This window comes from Natator depressus, chromosome 9 (assembly GCF_965152275.1).
Source record: "Natator depressus isolate rNatDep1 chromosome 9, rNatDep2.hap1, whole genome shotgun sequence".
NCBI classification, from domain to species: Eukaryota; Metazoa; Chordata; order Testudines; family Cheloniidae; genus Natator; species Natator depressus.
In genome coordinates this window covers 7017130-7040880 of record NC_134242.1, presented here as the reverse complement: position 1 = coordinate 7040880, position 23751 = coordinate 7017130, and the positions used below count along the sequence as shown (strand labels likewise).

Below are 23751 nucleotides of genomic sequence, written 5' to 3'. Positions count from 1 at the left end.
CTCCTCCGGCTCCCCATGCGATCAGCTCCGCCAGCTCTCGCTGAGCTGCAATGCACTGATCCGGGCAAGCAAACAGAGCAGGTTAAAAAAAGCAGCATTCTTCTGGCCTTCTATTGAGACCCAATAGCTGGGCTAGGAGCTCTCACCGCTTCCAATTTCCACAACCCAGGACTACATTATCTCTGATGCACTCCCCGAGACACAGGCTCCTTGGCTCAATTAGCCCCGCTCCACAGCGGCTCACGCGCTGCAGGCCACACGGGAGAGGCGTTCCAGTCCCACGCTCGGCCTCCGGGGAAGAAAAGTGCCTCACACTGAACAGCCACCCCGACAGCGATTCCTGATGGGATTTTAGGGAGCCCTCTGCATGGAGCTGAGCTACGGGGACGTGTGGAGAGCGACCCCTGCAGCTCCATGTGGAGCATGGGAAAAGCACATCCAGACGCTCCTGTAACTCCGCGGCACGCCGGGTGTGTCACAGGCCTGAGGCCAGATCACCGCGCGCCCATCAGCTCTCACGAGCCAAGCTGCTGGCTAAGTTATGGTCCTAGAGAAGAAAAGCCCCACTTCAAGGAAGCCCCAGGAAGCCAGAGGAAGTGGTTGAGTGGGGGTGTTCTTTCCCCTCGCCCCAATTCCTCAGCACAGCCCTGGGGGCGTAGCATCTTTCAAACCAGAGTCCTACCATTGCCGCCCATCATTAACCTCCCTGTAGCACTGGCCACAGGAGGGATGTGTTAGCCCCACTGCCATGGCCAGTTCCAGTCACGGGATTTATCATTCTGCCTCCTGAATGCAGTTGGCTTTGGGACCCTTCTCGACCGCCTGCCTTAGACCGTTGCACAGAGTTGACATTTTAAAGAGTTGCTGCATGCCCGCCACCCCAAGGGGGCTGCATTTCCTTGGGGGCTGAAGAGACCCTAGCATCCTTTGTAGATTAGTGGGAAAATGGTTAGAGGATTATTCTGAGGCCACTTCTCCGGGGCTCCTGCAAGGACACGTGAACGAAGGCGGGCAGCTCCGAGTGCCTGTCACCACCTGCACCACGGTGCTCCCGAGCGATATCGGCATGACACCAACCGGATGTTTTCTCATTAACAGATTCGAACGACAAGTTCTCAACGCTCTGCTGCGCTCCATTCCCAAGAAGAACTGCAAGGAGCAGGCGAATAAATTAGCCACAGCCGACCAAGGGCTGCTTTGTTCTTAAGGACAGACAATCCCCAAATGACTGAGCCCCTGAAAAATGAGGTGTCACTTTTCCTTCATCTTTTACAAGTTGACTGGCGCAGCAGGCCCCAGGGGCTCCCGCTGACGTACATTATGAGCTTCTTCCCACCTCCCTCCCCCTCCATTTGAAAGGCATTCGTCCTGACCCAGGGGTACAGAGCGTGCATCCAAGACACGAGCCAGGCACGATCGTGGATTAATTAGCTGCTGTGGGTTTTGGCCGACTCACCTGCAGCCTGATCTCTGACACACAAGCCGCAACGCTGAGGACGGAAACATACACAGTGAAGCAGGCCATTCAGTACCGCCCAGCACCGATGTCGTCATGCAGAGGAGTCCTGGCATTGCCACTAATCGCAGCGACGGCCCACGTGTCCCAGGGCTCAAGCAGGGGCCAATCCAGAGCCTTGCCCCATGTGTGGTTTCAGGCAATGGCTGGGGGCACAGACTTCCTGTCTACTGCGCCATGTTTCCTTACTCACGGTGCACACAGCACTGTATGGAGAGACTGCGAGAGCTGGAAACGGTGGATGGGCAAGGAGACATGAAGGCCTTTTCGGGGCCATATTCTCCACTCTGCTGTGGCTGTATTCTGCCTGGAGGTGCCAACAGAGGAGAATATGTCCACCAGCCAGCTTCCTGTGTCCTCCTCTGGTGCAGGGGATGTGCCAGAGAGGAGCTCCGCGCTGCTTATTCTCCACTCGTGAAAAACCACTTAGGGACCAGTGGGGTAAGTTACGGCAGCTCCTCAGCTGCTCTAACTTACACCAAGGCCAGGAGTGGGGAGGTGTGTGACAAGCAACTGGAGGTCCCTACCTTGCGATGGGCAGAGCTTGGCTGCAGAGGGGACCACTTCCCTCCATCTTTGACTACTTCTGGGATAACCACAGAGCGCCTTGCTCGTGAGCAAAGGGCCTTTCGGGGCTCAGACGTCACGTTGTGATTGGAAAGACAATAAACGTCACAAGCTGCAAGCACAGCAGGCGCTCCCCTAAAATTCACCCCTGCCCCCGGGCCCCCTGTGCCCAGAATAACCCATCTCCATGCTTGCAAACAGGCAGCCTGGGAAGTGTTTGTGTCAATCCCAGATGGCACTCGCCTGGCACCCCTTGGAAAGCAGGGTCTGTGGTGTTTTCACTGGGATGCCCTGAATCCCAGGCAGCCCCAGCCACTTGGGCAGAAACTGGAAGTGTCCCTTTCCCAAGGAGACGCGAGGTACAGACATGCTCCACTGTACACAGACATGGCTTGTCCAGACGTCTGACAGCCCAGACAACAGCTACGTCTCCAAACAAAGCAGAGACTTATTCATGGCCTGTGACCCTTACGAAGCTGGTTTCTCTATTCATTTATCATGTTCCTCTCCTTCCACGTTCTCTGAGATTACGGCACTTCGTACAAAGTCGAATGCATATGGAATGCCTCTAGCTTTTCCAGCTCTGCCTGTAAGAGGTCTGGGTTTCTGACCCATGCAGCAGCACAGGTAGTACACAGGCCTGATAGAGCCTGAACTTAGTCTCAGTATAGAGACATTTTTGCACCCATAGCAAGACGTGGACTTCATGCAGGAGACAGCGAGGCCCAGTAGTCGGAAGACAGGCAGTTTGCTGCAACCGTTTGGACTTGGCTTGCAGTTTAGGCAGTTGAACTCATCAGTGCTCTTCATGGTGCTTGACCCCCATACGCTGGGGCGTTCTGGTGGCCCCGCTCCAAATTCTAGACCTTGCTCTTCTCCTCTAAGATGCTCAACCCCATGGTGCGCGCGGTGTCTTGGAAAGCTTGATGGGCAGGGCTGGAACTCTTTTGCTTCTCCCCACGGCAGGCAGCAGTGCTGTCAGCACAGTCTTGGTCAGTGAATGCTTCTTGACCAACCTTGATTCCAACGTGTGGAGCAGCAAGTCTAAGATCCAGCTAGTAGCTTGGCAGCATAGCGCCAGGGTGAGAATGCATCCCCTGCTGCACACCTGAGGTTGTGTAGAAACGCAGCAGAAGCCGTGCACCAACGCTTACTCTCACACTGGTACAAAGATCGGGCATCAGATTTAGTAGAACATCCGGGGCGCCAACTCCTTTCAGGGCGAGCCAAAGTGCTGATCTGTCGGCAGAATCAAAAGCCACTTTGATGTTGATATACACCACGTGAAGCAGGCAATTAAATTCTCAGTGCAGCTCAGCTGGAAGCTGTAGCATAAGGGAAGCATTCATTATCAACCACCCAGCAGCGAAACAGCTGTGGACACCAAGTCTGTTAAGGAGCATTTGCTGCATCCTAGCAAACAGAACAGAGCGAAGATCTTTCCAGGGACTGATAGCAATGAGATCGACCTGTAGTTGTTGCACTCAGTGTGAGATCCTTTGCCTTTGTACAAAGACACTACGATGCTGTCTTCCCATTCTGCTGGCACTCTGATGCCCACACTTTTAAAGAGCAGTTGATGGAGGCCAAAAGCACCTTTGAGCAGCTCAGGTGGAATACCATAGGTACAGCCATTCTGTAATGTTTGGATGGCCTTTTGTACTTCCTCGAGCGACAGAGGATCAGACACTCTCAGCTGAGAGCTAAGTAACCTGGGAGGACCTTCTTAGGGCAAGTCATGGAGCAGCCAACGTGGAAAATTCCGGCGTGCTCCTGGCAAACATTCCTAATTGCAGATCAGTCTACTGGGACAGAAACAAACTGAAATTGTTTACCTCTGCCAGTCTTGTCTGTGTGTGACGCAGTGCTCCTTCCATTGATGACTGGAGATGATTCGTTTGCTAAAAGGCAGGTGCACATGAACACACATACCCACATGCAGGATCTACTTGCAAAAGCGACTCTAAAAATGGCATTGTAGGTTTCCATGCCTGGGGGGCGGGGGCTAGAGGGGGGAGTGTTGGCGATTCCATACCAATACTCCATTTACAAGTTAAAAGATGGTTTTGCAAAGAGCCAGCCCTGTAAGCTCACCTTGGGAGCCAAAGTCTAGCTGGACTCCCTGCTCCATTAGCAGGAATGAAGGGTTTACCCCCAGAACATAAGGTACCAGTTCTGTTGGTGATACACTAGCCAGAATCGCATCCAGCTCGCTTTCCCAGAACGGGGTTGGCTCTGTAGGGCTAACGGGAGTTCAACTGTAAACTTATTTTTGCCTGTGGAGGAAGCAAGATGCAACACAGAACATACCTAGGGAGCAGGCTTATTGAGCAAGACTGGAAATTCCATATAGATGTTTTTCTGACCATAGCTACACTTCTGAAGAGAGTTAGGCTCTATTGTTTTTGATGCTGGTCTAGCTTCCTTCTGACGTCACATACAGTTAGAGTTCTCCTTTCAAAATGCCTTTCCTTCCATAAACTTGCCTTGACCCATTAATATCTATAAGTTGGAAAGGTCTCCTCTTCCTGGTCAGTCCTTCCAAACAGCCTTCATTACAACGCTCTCCTTAGCAGTCATGTAAGGAGCAGGGCAGAGGGGCGCTCTGATCAGAAATCTGGATTCTTGGAAATTTCATCAGAACAGAGAGAGCACTCATATAATGAGGGACTGTAGGACAGATGTGGGCATTTTACAGGCAACCACAGTCCCAGACACTTGCACCATTTCAGCACACTACCCTCACGACATCCCTTGTAGATACTTGGAAGTATTTAAAAAAAGACACCAGCCACTTCACAGATTACAGACTGAAGAGTCTAAAACTGACACTTAACTGTGTCACAGCCTTGGGAAAAAGCTTTCGCTTGGCTAGGAGCAAACATCCTCATGTCCTGCTTTGCTCAAGCTCAGCATCTATTTACCTACTGCTGTGCTCACCCCTCCTCTGCGACGGCCAGGCTGGCCCGAGCTGGGCCATCGCTGGCAGAGCGTCAGCACCACGTGAAAAGGAAACACGGCATGTTTCCATTTTGGGACCGTGGGGAAAGGAAGCTGAAGAGCAAATGAAACTTCCAAAGCACCAGCTCAGGTTAGGAAATGGTTTGAATGAGACACTGCCCAGACCTAGCTCCCAAAGGCCTTCCTCCATGGTTTTGATTCATACGGAACTCCTCATTGAGGAAGTAAAGGCTCTGCACCACTGTCAATGATGGGCAGATGCTGCAAATTCGGCTGTTGCCAACGCATGTGTTTGTGTGGCAGGTGAGTTTGCCGAATGTGCTGAGGTGCCTGGTGGTGGAGAGCAGGAGGGGCTCCAAGTTTACTCCTCTCCTCCACGCGCCGGCAGGCCTTCCATATGGCACAGAAGCAGCTTTGGGGCTTAAAGAGAAATTAGCCCTTGAACAAGAACACACAGTTCAGAAAGTTCTCACTGCCCCATCCTGGGCTGTGCCTGCCCACGTGACCAGACTCCTTTCGACCGGCCGTTCAAAGACCCAGGCAGTCTGGTACCTGGGGAGAAGACTCGGGGCCTTGACACAACACAGTCAAGCAGCAGGCTGGAGGGGGAACCCATGTAATAGATGCTACCAATAGGATTCAACTTCGACAGTACGTCCCATTGAAGGGAAAAGGAAGCTATCCATGCCTCCGGTGATGGAGACATGTGAAAGCCAGACAAAGGGTCGTTATCTAGAGAAACATGGTGGAAAAACACAACCAGCTAAAAAGGGGAGAACTGCGCAGCAGCAAACTGTACTAATGAGTCCAAAGGGCGTGTGGAGGGGATCATTACCACACAGTTTGTGCTAATTGCCATCAGAGCCTCCCCAGCTACATTTGCAAACAAGCATTAAGCTGCTAAAGTACAGCAGGACTTCAGGCAACTGCTAATGAGTAAATGGAGCAAATTAACTAATTAGAAGAGTGACAGTCAAATGAGTAATGTCAGGAAGATGATGTATTCCCATGGTGATAAACACTCAGCGGTAGAGAGGCCATTTTGAGGAACGTGTCACCTTCTCCCTGTTGGTGGGCTGCGCTCTCAGAACTGGCCTCCCTTCGCGTGGCGGCCGAGTTAACAAGGCAGAGGCTTTACAAAAATTATATGGTGTTTTCTTTTCACTAATTCTGTGCTGATGAAACGCACCGGATTAGCTGTTCACAGGGTGCCACAACAAAGCCAGCACAACCGTGGCACGGCAAGCTCCCCTCCTGTCAGTTCTGCCACCTACCCAAAAGAGACCACCTCTCGAGATGGATGGGTCTCCGTGGCCTACTCAGACCTGGGCCCCTCTGCTTACAAGGGCAGGTCAATGCTGGGTTTTGACGGGGATGCCTGTTTACTCTGAACTGAGACTAATTCATTAAAGTTGGACCGAACAGCGGTTACAGGGTCTGACTTGGGCTGGGCTTTCAACCAGTGACCCCAATTCCCTGGCCCCTCAGCTGCCCTGAATGGATCTTTAGGAAGGAAATTGCTACTGGATGTCATGAGAGGAGATTTTAGCAGGGCTACTAGGCTTGGCCCAATCCCCTGAAGTCAATGGGGGATCTGCACCCTGCCATCCTTGCCCTTGCCTAGCAGTCACTTAAACCCTTTATGGCACCAAAGCCTCCTATGCGAAATACCCAGAACTGTGCCCGTGGTGGCAGCACCCATCGTAGGAGCCTCCTGGCTGCGCCATTTGAAGGAGAGTCCAAGGAGCAACTCCCACTGAACCCATCAATCTCAGCGGGTTGCCCAGCACTGACCAGTGAACCCAGCCCATAAGTAACCAGGCAGGCCTCACTGACTAGAGCAGACTGGACACATCAGGTATAAATCTGGGTCATGCCATGCTTTGGGGCTGCCGGGAGTTACCAGTGAAGCGCTGAGCTTCTTCATCTCCCTTCCCCCTGTGTAACAGTTTAAACGATCAGTGCAGAGGGGGGATTTCGGGAGAGGGGAAGGAGCACTGATCTGGGCAGGAAACGCAAAGCAGGTGGCGACGATCCTGAAAACATTCTGGTGCTGGCTGCACGGGGATAAGCACAGTATGACCTGGCGGCTCCTACCTGCATTGGCCTGGAGAACATGGTGGTCAGCACTTCTTTCCTGGCCTCTGCATAGCTGTCTGCACCAAACATTTCATTCAGACTTTTCTGGAAGGAAAGAAGGGGGAAAGACAAACAGGTGAAAGGCTCCGGGGGAGAACAAACAAGTCCTGCTCTTTGCTGCTGTTTTACTGCTCCCGGGATTTCAGAAAGTGCAGACCCTTTACAACAAAAATCCCCTCTTCCTTGTTTGCACCCATCACTTAGAAATGTGAAACGGAAACGTTTTCCTCACTAAATATGTTTCCTCCATATGCACAGCCTGGCTGGCTACAGCAAATATGTTTCCTCCATATGCCAGCCTGACTGGCCTTTCATGGTCCCGGCAGCCCAGCTGGTCCCAGCTTGGTGCTCACCGCCTGGTTGGCTAAGACAGGGCTGCCTTGTGGACATCGTTTCTATATATTGCAGTCACTTAGGATATTGCTCAGCATCTGCCTTCCAAAGGCAGCAGCCATGTGGGGCAGAGAAGCCAGGGGAATAATCTCCGAACATTCAGAGAGATGGACTTTTATCCTCTCCCTCTCAACCTGCAGGTCAAACCCCAGGGCCTTGTGACCAGTTCCCTCCCATGCAGCAAAGCATATTCCACTGCCCTGGCTCAACGCGCTGTGTAGCGCTCCGAGGGATGTAGCAGTCTGAAGCCATTGTACTAGGCTAGTAACAAGCAGCACTGCCTCCTCCTCCTCACTGGAAAGGCCCCACATGGTCAAAGCTCGGAGGAAAAGCATCCCCCTGTCTTCAGCGTCCCTGACAAGGAGCTCGGTGCAAGTCCCAGAGGAGGGAGCAGAGCAGTGAGGCCGCACCTAACAGAACAAGTACGAGGGAGGCTGACGATGCACTGTATTAACAGCATCACCAGCAGGCCAGGGGCAATGAAAAAGAAAATACTGGAGCCCCCCATGCTTCACTTTCCATCTGAAGTGAAGCTTTAACGCTCTCTTCATTTCAGCCCAAGCCATGGTTTGCAGTATATACATATACAGTGCATGAGATTTCCCAGCACGGCTCTGCAGTCCCACCCCTGAAACCATCATCTTTCTATGCAGAAATTGCTTTACTGCAATGACTGGCTGGTGAGAACAGAGCTGACCAGCGACAGAAACGGCAGGCTGCCCGAACACACAAAACACACTGTAGCCTCGTCGGAAACCTCTATGCTTCTGCCCCAGCTTTTCCTTCCCCTCCCCAGGGAGCGTGCTGCTTTACATACCCCTAAGGGTGTCACGTCTGCGAACAGGGGCTTTGCTCCAGATGGAATCATTACCCATCCATCGCCGTGGGTGCTCATGGGGGGGTGTCGCAGCCTGGGGGCGTCACGGGCGCTGGGGGGTTGGCGACCCTGCTCTGGGGGGACGTGGGTGCTGGGGGGAGTTGTGGCCTGGGGGGGGGGTCATGGGTGCTCGGGAGGGGGTGGGTTGCGGCCTGGGGGGTTGGTGGGGCTGGGGCAGGCTCCCTACCCAGCTCCTAGCTCCATGTACTGCCTCTGCTCTGCCCCAAGCCCCGGTTCGGCAGCTCCCACTGGCCAGGGACCACGGCTAATGGGTGCTGCAGGGGTGGTGCCTGAGGGCAGAGGCAGCGTGGAGCTAGGTGCTGAAGGAGGGAAGTTGCTGTTGCCCTTCCGGGGAGTCCCCCCCACCGGGTAGGCACCCCAGCCCTGAGCCCCCCTCACACCCAAACTCCTGCTGCTGGGGGGCGGGGGAGGGAGGCAAGACTGGCCCAGCAGTGGCCAGCGTGCCTGGCCCAGGGGCTGCCCGAACTGCTTAGGTGGCCCCCGGGCCAGGCGCACCAGCCACTGCAGAAGTCACGGTCGTCATGGAAAGTCACGGAATCCATGACTTCCGTCACCTCCGTGACCAACACGGAGCTTTACTTAGAGCACACCCATCAGCACAGTACCTAGGCATCAGGCAAAACAAAGATTTGTGTTGAATGTATTCCTAACAGCCCATACTCTTCTCCATCCCTTACTTCAGCTGCGGCTAGAGAGCTCTTTCCTATCCATCTACTGCTTCAGCACTGCCCACTCCTCTGCTCTCATTACGCCGTTAAGTTCTTTGCAAAGATTCCTTGGATTTCCTGTCTCTGCAAGAAACACCCAGGACCCGGAATCTGAGGGGTTCCGAGCGCTTTGTGCACACGTCAGTCAGACCGCGACACCCCCAGTGGGGGAGCATGTATCGCCTAGCAACCTATGATACTTATCCAGCCCCTGTTACTGTCCTGAGCACCCCATCATCTTTCCCGCATTTATCTGCCTAGCAGCCCTGGGAGGGAGGGCAGGGCTAGTGCCCCATGGTACAGATGGGGACCTGGGGCACAGAGAGGTTGCGTGACTTGCCCAAGGCAACCCAGGAAGTCTGGGGCAAAGCAGGAATTAACCCTGGTCTCCCACTTCCCAAGCTAGCCCCGAACCCGTGGGCCATCCTCCCTATTCCACCCGCTGTACAGCGAAGGCCACGGAGCAGGTATGTGGCTTAGACGAGATCAGACTGACGCAGTCAGCGGCCCTAGTGGCACTCAGGAGGCCATATCGCCAGTTCCCTGCTCTAACCACTACTCCACACTCCTCCCAGCAAACATTCGCCGGCACCAACTGTCCGTTGCATTTAGTACTAGATCCGCTGTGTCTGGCTACAGCCCGATTTGAGGTCAGACTCTGATGTGTGAGGCTGCAGCAGGGGAGGCCACGCCACGGTGGATGCTGACCCTGGAGATGAACTTTTAAACCCTTGCAAACCCTGCTTCTTTGCTAACGGAGAGGGAGGCAGGGGATGTGGCCTCTGGCGCTGCCTGTCATGATCCCACCGAATCTCCACCTCTTCTCTGTGACAATTCTTCGTGTGGTTTGCATGCTGCTGGCTTCCAGTTCTGGCCAGCCACTCGCTCCCTCAGTGGTCACAAGCAACTCGCTTCAGCTCTCTGCCGTGACCTGCCCAGCCATACAACAGGGAGACCCTCCCCTCCCTGACAAGGGGCTGCGGGGGTTAACCAGCTACTGCGGGGGCAGCAATCAAGAGATGGAAAGTGCTGGGTAGTTTTTAGGATTGTCTTTCCCTCAAGAGCCTCCCCGCTCCTGGCTCATTATCAGTGATCTCCTCCAGTCCCCAGGGGAGATGGCTCGAGAGAACAGACAAACACTGGGCAGACTAATACCTCTTGGGGATTTGTCATCTTTTCTGCAGTGTCAGTGGCTTCATTTTTATGCCCTGTGAAGAACATCACATTTCTCTGCACGAGGTGTTTGTTGGGAGCCCCGGTTTGAGACAGGAGGGTATTACCAGACTTTTCTGAGAGGCTGGGTCTAGTGGAGCACAGAGACCTGCCCCCCGAACCCTGCCACCTGGCTGAAGACAAGGCAGGAGGGTTTCAAATGGAGGACTCGCGTGGCAATGCACGCCCTGTTCTTTATGCCCAGTGTGTGGCTACAAAGGCGAGCCTCATCTCCAAACTCCCCTGGACACCCCCTTGGCCAGCTCTGCACAGTCAGCTGTAGCCCTGTGCAGAAGACAGGGCAGATCACCCAGAGAATGAGAGCAGGTAAACACAGGCCATTACACAAATGCCGTCGGAGAAAGTATCAGTAACCCCAGGAGAGCTTAACCGGCTAGACATTCTCTGTTGATGCAAATCCCCAGTGCGGTCTCCACTCACGTGCAGGGCCCCTGCGCTGCTGAAATCTATCTCCAGTCCCATCTGGTCGCAGAACTCCATGAGGTCGTTCAGCATCTTGGTCTGGGGTGGGGGGTGACGGCGCAGCAGGGCCTGTTGGGGGAAGGAGCGGTAGATCTGATGGGCGACGGCCATGTTTGCCAGCAGCATAAATTCTTCCACCAGCCTGCAGCAAGGAGAGAGGCATCATGAGAGTTAAAGCAGGAAGCCCCTGGGGCCATGAAGTGCCAACCTTAATCAACAGCTTGTACTCAATGCTGGGAGCTAGTGCAGTGTGAGTGCATAGGAGAGCGGTTATTAGTAGTGGCTTAAGAGGAAGATTAGACCTGAGATACCAGGAAACCTCCCCAGATCCTCTCTCTCCAGCTGAGGTTCCCGTGGGCCATCCTAGTGGTGCAGACAAGCAGAAGCCAGCACTAAATGGACAGCTCAAATTACAATAAAATAATCCCACTGCAGGTCATCGTATCTCCTGAAACATTTGACAAGAAAAGCAAATGCAGTGTGAGTGATAGCACGGAAGACAAACACAGATAGCTGTCGTCCTGAGCCAGAGGAAACACAGTGCCCCCCCCGCCACTTCAGTCTCCCACCCTGAGAACGACATGTGTGGTCAGCACAGCTGCATGAGTTTCAGGCGAATTTCCACGCTACGAATCTGCCTTAGCGTTCGCCTTACACAAATGCTGAGCGCACAGCTGGAAACGCAGACAGATGGCCAGGAAAGCAAAGCAGCTTTTCTAAGTGCAGGGCTGAATGTACGACAAAGACAGCACTGGGGCTATCCATGACAGCACGGAGACCAACCCAAGCCAGCCTGAACTCTCCTTGCTCCCACTGAAAACACAGACACTGGAGGAAAACCTCACGAGCAGCACACAGGACAAAATGTAAACGATAGCACTAACGATGATCCTGAAGGGGTCATGGGCTATGCTCTTCTTGCTGCAGGACTGTGTCACAGGAGATGTGTTTAACAGGGCTTGGATAAACAGAGAAATGTGTTTAATTGGGCCTTCCACCATTTGCTCCACATAGTCGGTGGATTTCTCAAGTTGTGCTAACTGCCAACAATGATAATAGAGCTGTAAAAGCAACATCACACTCTCGGCACTGCATATGCATATTGCCACTAATTATGCTGGCATCTGAGCGCAGCTCATGCATGCCAAATGGCCACAGCAGAGCAATTTGGAGAAGTCCCTTGCGGTGGAGCCCAAGTGCCTTTGTGGCAGATTTGCAGGACTAGGCACAAGACTTTGTTGTGCTCTGTGACTTAGAAACCAACAATGGAGACCACTGGGGAGTTTTACTGTGTGTGCTACTGAGGTTAACGAGCAACATGTGCATCACACTACACTGTATTCCTGGGCTATCCTACAATAATAGTACATGCCCAGACTTATTGTATGGTCAACTGATTGCACTTGTGCAGAACCCAATAGAAAAAGGAAATCATTAAAAACAAACCGAGAGGAAGAATAAGCAAATAGCTGTAATGAGCAAAGAGATGTAAATATCGGTTAACCGGTTCAACGATAAAAAAAAATCTTTAAACCGGTTAAGTGAGGTCGCTCCGGCTGGCCCGGCGCGGCAAGGGCTGGGGTTCCTCGGGTGGGCCAGCGCAAGGTGGCAGGATTGGGGTCCCACTGCGGCTGGGGTCCTGCTGGCCCAGCCCGGCTGGGGCTGAGGACCTGCTGGCGCGACCGGGGATGGTGTCCCTCCAGCTGAGTGGCCCGGTGTGGCCGCCCGGCGGCCGGGGTCAACAGTTAACGTCCAGTTAACAGTAAGCCTCATGCTAACCGGTTACCCTTTTCCGTCCCTAAATCAGCAGTGAAAATGCTCATCTGTAATGGATCAGAACTCCTACCAGGAGCAGCGCTGTGGACTCTCCTTACAGAGCGTGGAGCTAATAGGCCAACCCCCTGATTTCTGCGCATACAAAGGGCTGACAGCTTCCCTACCAGACAGAGTAGAAAAGGACGCTGGGGTAAACAGGGAAAATGGACTGGGAGAGGGCCACCAATAAGCTACTAGCACTGTAAACAGCACATGCTAATGTTGGGCCAACCACCGTTTATTTAAGTTTCTAACATTTACCCGCAAGCCCTGACAGGAGTGACACGTGCTGCAGGCGACGCGGTGGCCATCACAGAATGGAAGCTGGGTTCATTTAATACATACCCGTGACAATACATGTTAGAGAGGGAAGTTGGATAAGGTTAAAGCTGCTTTGGTGCAGTTCAACCACAAGATGGCAACATTGGTCCCTTTATGGCAGCTGGTACCAGCCGGCTGTTAGTCAGACTAAGGAGTAAAGCAGCACTGTGCAGGTAACCAGTTGTCCGTTCAATTGCTGTGTAAAACAGGTGTTTCTAAAGGGCAAACCAAACCACACAGGGATGGCAGGGTTCAAATAGCTCATCAGCGAAAGGAAAACATCACTGGTTTCTGTAAACACCGTTCAAGATAGAATAACCACCTTGAGTCGACAAGCCCAGTTTTCAGTGGATCATTTGGGAAGCAGAAACACATTCTTGGCAGCCTGGTACATGTACTGTCATCAGTGCCCACACTTCGACAGCAAACTTCTATTGCGACTGGGGGCGTAAAAGGTCATTACAACACCAACCCAGGTTAACTGAACCAGTCTGGCAAGTGCTAAGGCCAGTAAAATGTATCATGCCAGATTCTTTCCTTTTCTTTCGTGCATATCACATTGCAAAGGAAAGTCAGAGATTTATAGGAGTAGGTAGAGCCACACAGACATATGGGCAGATGTCACTGGGACACAGGTGTTGCTGCACCACATCAGGCCAATGGCCCCTCTAGTCCAGGAGCCTGTCTTGAAGTGTGATCAATAACAGGTCTTTCCTAGGTGTAGAACTTTCCTAGACGACAAGGCAATAACATGCCCGAGGGGGAAATGTCTTCTGAATCCCAGGCAGATAGCAGTGCTTTACGTCCTGAGGCCGGAAGGATTACAGCCCTTATAATTCTCTATCCAAACTCGTGGGAATGCAGATTGTATTTTTATTGTTCACAAGAGTGTCTAAGCCTTAGCTCTTTGCCTCACTGATAACTCGGGGCTGCAAATTTCTCCAGTCCCTTAAGCTTTGTATTTTTAAAAGAATATTTTGTTTAATCGTTGTTGTTTTGGTTTTCTTGTCTTTTAATTTACTGGGGGTTCTTTTGTTCTCATGAGTAAGGGTAACTGGAAGCATCTGACAGATGGCCTCGATACCAGTTGTTATTTTCTTTACCTCTATCATGTCCCCTTTGATTTGTCTTCTCTGTACACTAAATGTCAGATAATGCTTCCTTCTCTCTCTGCAAATGCACTTCAATCCAGATTTGCAAAACCTCATTCTGGGGGCCCATCTCTGTCCTGACCTGCTGCTCTAGTCCCAAGCTGATCAAAGAGAGGTGCCAAATCACTGGGTGGTTTGGGGATATGGATAGGAAGGACTTAAGATGGGACCGAGCCCTCCAAACTGCTTTCATCTGTGACATGGCAGGATATGAACCCAGCTTTCCAGAGGTGAAAGGCTAGTGGATTAACTCACTGTGCCTAAAGCCCCAAGTTAGATGCTTTAGAAGAGAAGCTAACTAACTAAACCAGAGACTCCATAGAATGGTTCCCTGTCAACGCTTCCAGCCTCCTCCCAAAGGGGAGATGCAAGAAGGTTCAAGCGAGGCCGGGAGACCGGCAGAAGAGTTCCCTTTTCTGTTGTATCTGGTTGCCAACTCCTATAGTTCTTTACAAGAATATTTGTTTCTTCTGAACAAGGAGTCATAGGATCTCAGAGCTAGAACTTCAACACCGGCAGCCCAGAACACATGAGCAATGCTACAAGAGACCAGGACGGTCACACAAAGGAGGGAACCCGCTTTGGTAAGGAGAGAGAGTTTAGTTTCTCGTGTCCAAAGAGAAGTTAATACAGTCAGGATAAAATGTTACAGAAAAGTGCCTTGACCATACCCTATTACATATGGCAGTTTCTAGCCCCCAGTCTGGTCGGTTTCTATTGGCCAGGGTCAGTACAGATCCTGAACTGCTGCCACAGGTGCAGGAGCTAGGAGTGCGGGGGGTGCACTGCAGCACCCCCAAGTTTTATGTGGCGCCCCGGCTGCCGGTCCCAGCCTTGGCCTCTTTACCTCTGTCCGGGTCCCCGCTGGAGACACGGCCCTGCTCCTGGCCCCAGCTCTGCCAGGGGTGGGGGGGTGAACAGCGGTAAGGGGGCTGGCTTTCAGCATCCCCAGTATTAAAAGTGTTCCAGCACCACTAATTGCTGTGTGAAGATGACCTGTAACGATTCTGGCCCCACTGAAGTCAATGTGGAAAAACTCCCATTGGCGTCACGAGAGCTAGAATTTTGTTCTTGACTGCTTGGACTGCGAGCGATTCCCCCCAGCTACCATATCCCTAGTGTTGGAAGAGCCAGTCTGTCCAGTTAACCCTCCTACCTGCCAACCATTTTCCTTCTGAGTCAACATTTCTCCTTATTTTCAGCAGGGCGACACTTACGTGTCTTTGTCAGCTTCAACAAAACAGACTGAGTCACTGGAGTTCTGCAAGCGTGAAAGAGGAATTAACACGGAGATGCTGTCTCGGGATAGCTCAGAGACGCTTCCGTTTTAAACTTCAGACTTGCCAGGAATTTAGTTGCCGAGGACAATGTGCACGGAGCGCCCATCTCCAGAGGGAAGATCCCCAAATGGGCAGAAGGGAAAGGTCACATCTAGGCTAAGGTGAAGCACGAGAAATTCCTGCCCAGAAAGGGCTTGATGGACACCGAGGGAATGAGTCACGATTTCAAATGAAAGGACTCTTTTGCCCAGTGTTTGAGAGCTCACCCACTTCAGCAGAGGAACCAGGTCTGTGGCTCAGATCCCGCAGGACCCACATCTAGCTCGAACACGTTAATGCGTAAGACTCACTGCATACATGAAGGGCAGTGAAGTGTTTTCTTCTTTGGGATCTTATAAGGGAGGGAGATTGTGCATGGATGTTTCGAAATCTGTGTTGTTCACCTTTAAGGGGAGGAGCATGGGCAGTTACCCAGCATGGCTGGCTGGCTAAAAGCAGAAACCGACCTGGAGAGGTGAGGGCCTGTGGGCGTTGTCAGCACAGGCTGCCTTCCCACCTCCCCAGTCCTTATCTCCAGCCTCTAGGGCTGTAGAGCTGCAAACCAGGAAGCCCCCCCAGGCCCCTCAGCTGTAAAGAGCTGTTTTCGAATGGAGCTACCGCAGGCTGTAACTCCAGCTAACTTTGAGAGCGCAGGGCTTCAAGTCAGCAAATGCTACTTTGTGGTTCGGAAAAAAGAAATGGATCATAAGGCAGCCTGGAGCTGAAGTTTGGCTGGCAGCATCTGGAGGCCAGCGCCGAAGCCTGGCTCTGTCATTAACAGGAGCAGAGCACTGAAACTGCTAACTGTCGGCAGGTCAAACGACAAGAGGGATTTTTTTTTTCTTAAAACAGCCTCACTTGGAGTTTGGCTGGGTCCATCTGGCAGGCTGGAGCGAAAAGAAAAATATTTCATGGCTAAAAAAATGGAGACAGAGAGACTAGTCCATTTGAATTTGTACTGAATGAATCCCATGTGAAATGCTCTCCAACACCATCGGTACAGTTTCCTCTGGATCAGCTGAGCTATCCTTGGCTCCCAGCTGCACAAAATCCCATAAACAATATGCTCTGAACTTTTGCCCTTTGTGCACTCATGCAAGGTTTCCATATCCCCCCCGCACAGAGAGGTGGGTCAGAGCAGGTGCTTGCCCTGGCCACAGGTTCTTACTGATAATGGCAATCCTGCTCTCTGCGCCTGCAGTACAGAGAGGTTTCCAAACCTGTGCACTGCAGCACTGAGAGAGAGAGAGAGAGAGAGAGAGAGAGAGGACAGCCTAAGAGCCCTGTAACATGCAGAAGCATCGTCTGCAGGCCCTTTGGCCTGCAAACTCGGTTTTCTTATGAATTATGGGCTGGATGCAGGAGTTACAGCATGAAATTCCATGGCCTGCATTATGCAGGTGGTCAGACTGAGGGTAACAAGTGATTAAGCCACACAGTCAATGGGACTTAAGGCTCCCATGTCACTTTTGACCATGGACCTTAGGAGCTTTGGGAAGTGTTATCCTAGATGATCATAATGGTTCCTTCTGGCCTTAAAATACATGAAATATTGGATTTGCATCCCAACTCTCAGCACAGTAAAGCTCAGGCGAGTAGAGAGTGGGTTTGGGCTGCCGTTTCCATGGCAGGACTGCTATCCAACCACCTTCTGATCTCGTAATCTATACTCTTCCTGCTTAGCTTCCCAAACGATATTAATAAACCATAGGTTACTGCACTTACAATGTAGTTAGTGCAGGCATAAGCCAAACAGATTGATCACAGCAACACAATTCTCAGAGCAGCAGCCCGGGGTCCAAATGTTACTGACCCACTGGTGCCTAAGCACAGTACCGTGAGGGTCATGAGACAGGATAAACTAAAGCAGCGGCTCTCAACCTTTCCAGACGACTGTACCCTTTTCAGGAGTCTCTGATTTGTCTTGTGTCCCCTGCAACTTTCACCTCACTTACAAACTACTTGCTTACAAAATCAGACATAAAAATACAAAAATGTCACAGCACACTATTACTGAAAAATTATTTATTTTCTTGTTTTTCCTATATAATCATAAAATAAATCCATTGGAATATAAATATTGTACTTACATTTCAGTGTAGAGTATATAGAGAGGTATAAACAAGTCATTGTCTGTATGAAATTTTAGTTTGTACTGACTTCACTAGTGCTTTTTATGTAGCACTTTGTAAAACTAGGCCGATCTCTAGATGAGTTGATGTACCCCCTGGAAGACATCTGCGTACCCCCAGAGGTACATGTACCCCTGCTTGAGAACCATTGAGTGAAAGCACGCCTATTTCTTTCTGCAAAAGCTTGTCTGACTTTCAGTCTAGTTATCTCAGTCTTCTTAGAGGAGAGGTGACCAAAGAGGTATATTCCTAAAGTTAGTATATCCACACTGCTGATATATGGACACAAGGGGCCAAACCCCACACTGTGCGTAGCCCTATCAGGATGGATCTTCCTTACCTCTGACAGACACCTCAGGGATCAGTCTCTTCTTTATACTTTGGCAACACTTATCTAGCTTGTCATACCAATAAAGTCTCATTGAATTGAACAGAGTCCGTCAAGGTCTCACTTCACTTGAGACCTTGGGCTGGTCTAAGAGTCATGGCTCTGTCGCTAATGCTTCACCTGGTCAGCTGAGTATTCTATTAGTGCTGAAAGCATCCTCCCACTTTCGTTCTTTTTTCAGCAGGATGAAAAACCCTGGTCACAACATTAGACAGCATCTCAGAACAGAGCCCAGTATGACCAGGTAATTCTTGCAAAGGTTACCAGATTCACTTCATCTTGTAGCTGGTGGCCCTTGTTACAGATCCCATCAATTGGTTTCCATTCCGTCTCAAACCCAGCCTAAACTCCAGCCCCACCCTTCCACTTCTGACAGGAAAGACAGCCGTTTGCTGCTTAAATTCCTTCCCAAGCTTCAATCCACCCTGCAGACTGACCCTCTGTCTTGTTTCTCAATGCCGTAACCAACAAGCCTCTTTCCACGCTTCCCTGTCCAGCTGGTCCCCTCCACTCCACCTTTCCAACCTGCACTCGTGTTTCTGCTTCACGCATCATAGGTTTATGACTGGACCAAACATGACTGAATGGTAGGGTGGGTCAGAAGGACTAATATGGGGTCAGGTTTGGATTTCAATATAAACCATACAATAATATCAAAACTCAGCACTAAGTCGCAAGGGAATTCTCTGTCTTGACAATTAATGCTCCTTTTTTCTTGGACAGAACTACACTGGGCTTGGACATTAAACCCCAAACACCACCATTCACTCTGGTGGCAGTCTGAGCTTCTGCGCTCCCTCCCCAAGAGCCACTCCAGCATTAGATCACCTCTGTTCTTGCCTGCTAGAGGATACACAGAGATCTAAGTGGTAAGCTTCACAGGAGGAGTCATGCTTTTTTACCTGTCTGAAAGGGCTGGATGGCACTCTAGCACGTGAATTGCTGATACCCTAGTCCCCTGGTAGTCTTATTGAAGAGCGATCCATTAACAAGTGAGGGTCTGAAGCTGCTCTGAGGAACCCTGACCACACAGCTCCTTGGTACTAGTATTACTCTGTAGCCTACCAGTAGAAAGTTACCTATATAAGGCGTCATTTTCCACAAAAGAATGTCACAATATTATACATGGACTTGTCTTCATATAGAAAGAAGCAGCAGCACCGATCACCTCTAGCATCTGAAGATCAAGGAGTGTGGCAGAATTAATTGCCTGAAAAGTGCAGGACTCTACCGAGCAGAACTTCACTGCAGCTCATCCAGCATGCTTTCTTGAGAGAGTTAAGACCAACAGTCTACTCTAGTGGCCTAGATACAGGAGGATTTTTTTTTTTAAAATCAAGTAAGTTTGCTTTTGATTACTGTTCTTTCATGAAGTGAGGGAACTTAGAAGGTTTCAATAAAAAAGCAACATTAACTAACCCCAAGTCTCTTCAGAGCACCGCCAATGACAGAATCATGCTCTTTGGCTAGTAGCGGCTAAAAGGCTTGCAATGGCTTAATTCTTTTTCAGTCCAGCCTCCTGCAACAGGGGTATAGTGTGTCTTAACAGAGAATGCTTTTCCCATCCAACCGCCAGGTGCACCTTTCCATACAGAGTCCAGAATTTCATTCCTGATTGAACAGTTATGAAAATTAAATCCCCTACTATTTAGAAATTGGATTTTAAAGTTATAGATGAGCCTTATATAGAACTTGCAGTGTTGGTGTGGGGCTGCCTTTGCCAAAGGGGGTTGCCAAAAGCCAAAACACACACTATTTTTTTTAAAGAAAGAAACCCAGAAGTGCTGGCGGGGCCTGGCTTGATGAAAGTAATTTGTGTTATTCTCATCGCCAGCAATAGCGTTGAACAAAGCAGAGCCGAATAATGGAATTACTCCACTTTCTGAGATTGCTCAATTAGCTCTTGGTTAAAACTGTTAACACTGAAACTTGATGAGAATAGCAGCTCCAAGGCACTTTCAGATTCAGATCTGACAAAGCCAGAATGGCTTCTTTCTCTAATGAATTCCCTTGCTCGGGCATAATGCCCTGTTTATGAGCTAGAGTAGTGTCCCAGCAACAGCTGCCTAGAACATGGATGAGTGGAAGATTTTTCTGAATATGAATGTCATTTACTGGCCACTCTCACCCCCTTAGGCTGGAAATGCCACTACACCATTTTCCCACTTTAACCAAATTAAGTGCAGTACAGTGGAAAGCTGTTTAAGTCCTCGGTACTAAAGCCAGGCTATTGGAAGCATTCAGGATGATTAGCAATTAATTGCTTAAAGCCTAATGTGCTTGGGTTGCACACAGGGATTCAGAACTCTGAAAAACCTTAATCATTTGCCAACAGTTCTTGGCTGGTACTGGCACCCCTGCCCGTTGTATCATGGGGCTGGCTGAATTTGGGGGAGGGTCTTTAGGGAGGATATTAGAATATCGAAGAGTACGACTGCTAACAAAGAACATGACAGCCCCTCTGACCTTCCTCCCAAAAACTTCTGCTGTCTTCTTCCAGTGTCCTGTATTTTAGCCACACAGATGAACAGCTGAAACACCATCAGGAGAACTCCCTGTCAGTACAAAGAACAAGGACAACTTTCCCTCATTCCTTCTCCATACATCTGTTAAATGTGAAACAGAACTCTAGAAGTGCCATCAACCCAGTGTCATTGTGCCTATCTTTCAGCAAGTAGCCTATATTCTCTCTTCGCTCACTACACCACATCCTACAGATGGTGCAATGGCTCGGGGTAGCTGCAGGCATTCAGTGTTGTTGCTGTCCAGTATTTCCTAGCTTCTCTCGGTGTCTCAGCAGAGACATGCCAGCATTTTTAAAGGTACGATCATTTTTGTTTTCTTAAACACAAGCCAAAATGTTCTTTGTATTTTTCCCAAGTGGTTTCATACATGGCTTCAGACTGTTTTGGGTAGCTATTGCAATGTGTTCTGCAGCACACCTTGGCTATTTTGTTTGGCATCCTAATGTTGTCCTTACAGATTTGTATCAGCTCTATTTTGCCCTCATAACAGACCAGTGTTTCAAGGAAGTTCCATTTCTTCAGAGGGAGTTCTGAAAGGAAAAGCCAGGGACCTGCTTTCTTTCCATAAGACCCTCAGTGAAGGGATGACTGCTGGCCCGCAGAACACAATGCTGTATTCAACTACACGGTATCACAACTAGGAGCCATCACTCAGGGCATGTCTACACATGGCTGGCCCATGTCAGCTGACTCGGCACAGGGCTCCGGCTGCAGGGCTACAAAATTCCAGTGCCGATGTCTAGGTTTGGACTGGAGCCTGGGCTCTGGGATCGCGCGAGGGGGAGGGTCCCAGATCCCAGGCTCCAGCCCAAGCCCGGATATCTACACTGCAATATTATAGCCCTGCAGCCCAATCTGTCATGGGCCAGCCGGGGTGTTTTATAGCAGTGCAGACATACTCTCAGACTGCAGATTCTCACTTGGGGGATGCTGTAGGATTGCTCTAGGGAGTTCTCTATTGAATGTGACAATAACAGACTTTTGAATTAAATCAAACACAAGACAAACTATTGCTACAGACATACGATAATGGTCTAATCTGAAGCTCAGACTAAGAGAAAAATGGAAGGGATTCCTGAAGAAATGTAGGCCGTTAGATAAGGAAGTGTTGTTTACTACTTCTCTTAACACAAGAACTAGGGTCACCAAATGAAATTAATAGGTAGCAGGTTTAAAACAAATAAAAGGTAGTATTTCATCACACAACGCACAACTTGTGGAACTCCTTGCCAGAGGAGGTTGTGAAGGCCAAGACCATAACAGGGTTCAAAAAAGAACTAGATAAACTCACGGAGGATAGGCCCATCAGTGGCTATTAGCCAGGATGGGCAGGATGGTGTTCCTAGCCTCTGTTTGCCAGAAGCTGGGAATGAGCAACAGGGGATGGATCACTTGATGATTACCTGTCTGTTCATTCCCTCTGGGGCACCTGGCACTGGCCACTGTCGGAAGACAGGATACTGGGCTAGATGGACCTTTGCTCTGACCCAGTAGGGCCGTTCTTATGTTAGCCTTGCTCTTGACATGACTGTCTCCCACCGCACACACCAGGCTGGCAGAGTCTGTTGGGAGGCCATATTGCCTGCTTAATTTAGGAAGCAGGAATGAAAGATGCTTTTCCTTAGCCTTGAAATTATGCAAGTGATTTATGGCTAAAAAATAAGAGAAAGTAAAGTCAAAGCCTGCTCCCCACAGCCGCATGTGTTACATGGCTACCTACCACAAATGCCAAGACCCATTAAGGCAGAAGCAAAGGGCAGCACGATGGAAAGGTAAAGATGCTTTCTGTATATGTAATTAATTAGTCAGATCTTTTTCACATCCCCTGCAGCCTTCATTAACGTAACACTGAAGTGAAGGAATATTAACAATTCAGACAACACATTAATATTGACACGACACCTGCAAAATGCAAATGTAAGTCCATTAGGTAAACAGCTGATCTTAAGACATCAAGACAGAAATAGCCTTCTGACATTTCCTAGCAGGAATATCCTGTGGAGTTACTATTCATTGCTTCGCTCCGCTAGAATGCCATGGTTCTTATAAGGAAGCGGACTCCAGGCCTCGTAGTAGCTCCTGAAAGGATGAGAGAAACTTGCATTTCCATTAAAGTGTTTGCCTGTTTGATATGGAAAGTACCTTTCTAAAGCTGAGTCATGATCCAGAAAGATCAAAAGGGATTTTCAGGAAGGGATTTTTACAAGTTTCCTTTGCTGGCAAAGCATGGAGATAAAATCTGAAGTTCACAGCTTGTAAATGACAGGTTTCAGAGTAACAGCCGTGTTAGTCTGTATCCGCAAAAAGAACAGGAGTACTTGTGGCACCTTAGAAACTAACCAATTTATTAGAGCATAAGCTTTTGTGAGCTACAGCTCACTTCATCGGATGCACAGAATGGAACATATAGTAAGATATATATATACATATATACATACAGATAAGTTGGAAGTTACCATACAAACTGTGAGAGGTTAATTAGTTAAGATGAGCTATTACCAGCATTTAGGATCCTTTCAGAATCTGAGCCATGTTTTAAAATGCTTTAATCTGACACACATTTATGCAAGGGAAGAAACACACAGCTATCTCAAATGGATCTCAGAGATCTTCTAGCCCCAGTGGTACAAACAGAATATCTGGAAATTGGCCGTCTCATAGCATGCCCATCCATCAGTTTAGTGACACTACCATGTTGTCCCATCATCCATGTTCAGCTAAGCAGGCTTGTTCACATTTTGCACAGATTTCTCCCTTTGGGTTAAATCTTTCTGTTTAAGAGCTTATCTGGCACAAAAAGTCCAAGCGAGTGTTTCCACAGCTGGAGACAAACTGAAGGAAAAGAAGAAAAAAGAGAGGGAATGGATACCCGAGACAGGGGATGTATGCTCTGGGAGATGAGGAAGGATTGCTAAGACTGTCCATCTACTAATCTGGAATCACTCCTGGGACATACAAGTAGGAGACTGCAAGGGAGGGAAGAACATACAACAACTGAGTAACTGAAGAGCCAGAACTGTTAATTGTCAAAAAAGAGTAAAGTTAAAAAGTCCAGCCTATGTGTTGAAGATGGAGGAAGGTCTGAAGAATCTGGCAGTCAAAGGCAGTAGCATCTGAGAAAGCCACAACCACCTTGTTATGTTTAGTAGAGTGAAACCTAGGTGGTGAACCTTACACATCTTGTCAAACTAAGCCCTGTTTCTCTCTGCTGTTAAAGCTACTAG

The 23751-nt window shown here is 49.8% G+C and overlaps 1 protein-coding gene across 3 annotated transcripts in view; it reads right to left on the bottom strand.

The window, feature by feature from the left end:
• Window positions 1-23751, bottom strand: part of DIS3L2 (DIS3 like 3'-5' exoribonuclease 2) — a 270593-nt gene that overhangs the window by 16464 nt on the left and 230378 nt on the right. For all 3 annotated transcript variants that reach the window (XM_074963408.1, XM_074963406.1, XM_074963407.1), the window contains 2 exons: window positions 10835-11018; window positions 7142-7228 (listed from right to left, as the gene is read on the bottom strand). In XM_074963408.1, coding sequence (XP_074819509.1) covers window positions 7142-7228; window positions 10835-11018 — 271 coding nt within the window. The remainder of the gene's footprint in view (window positions 1-7141; window positions 7229-10834; window positions 11019-23751) is intronic.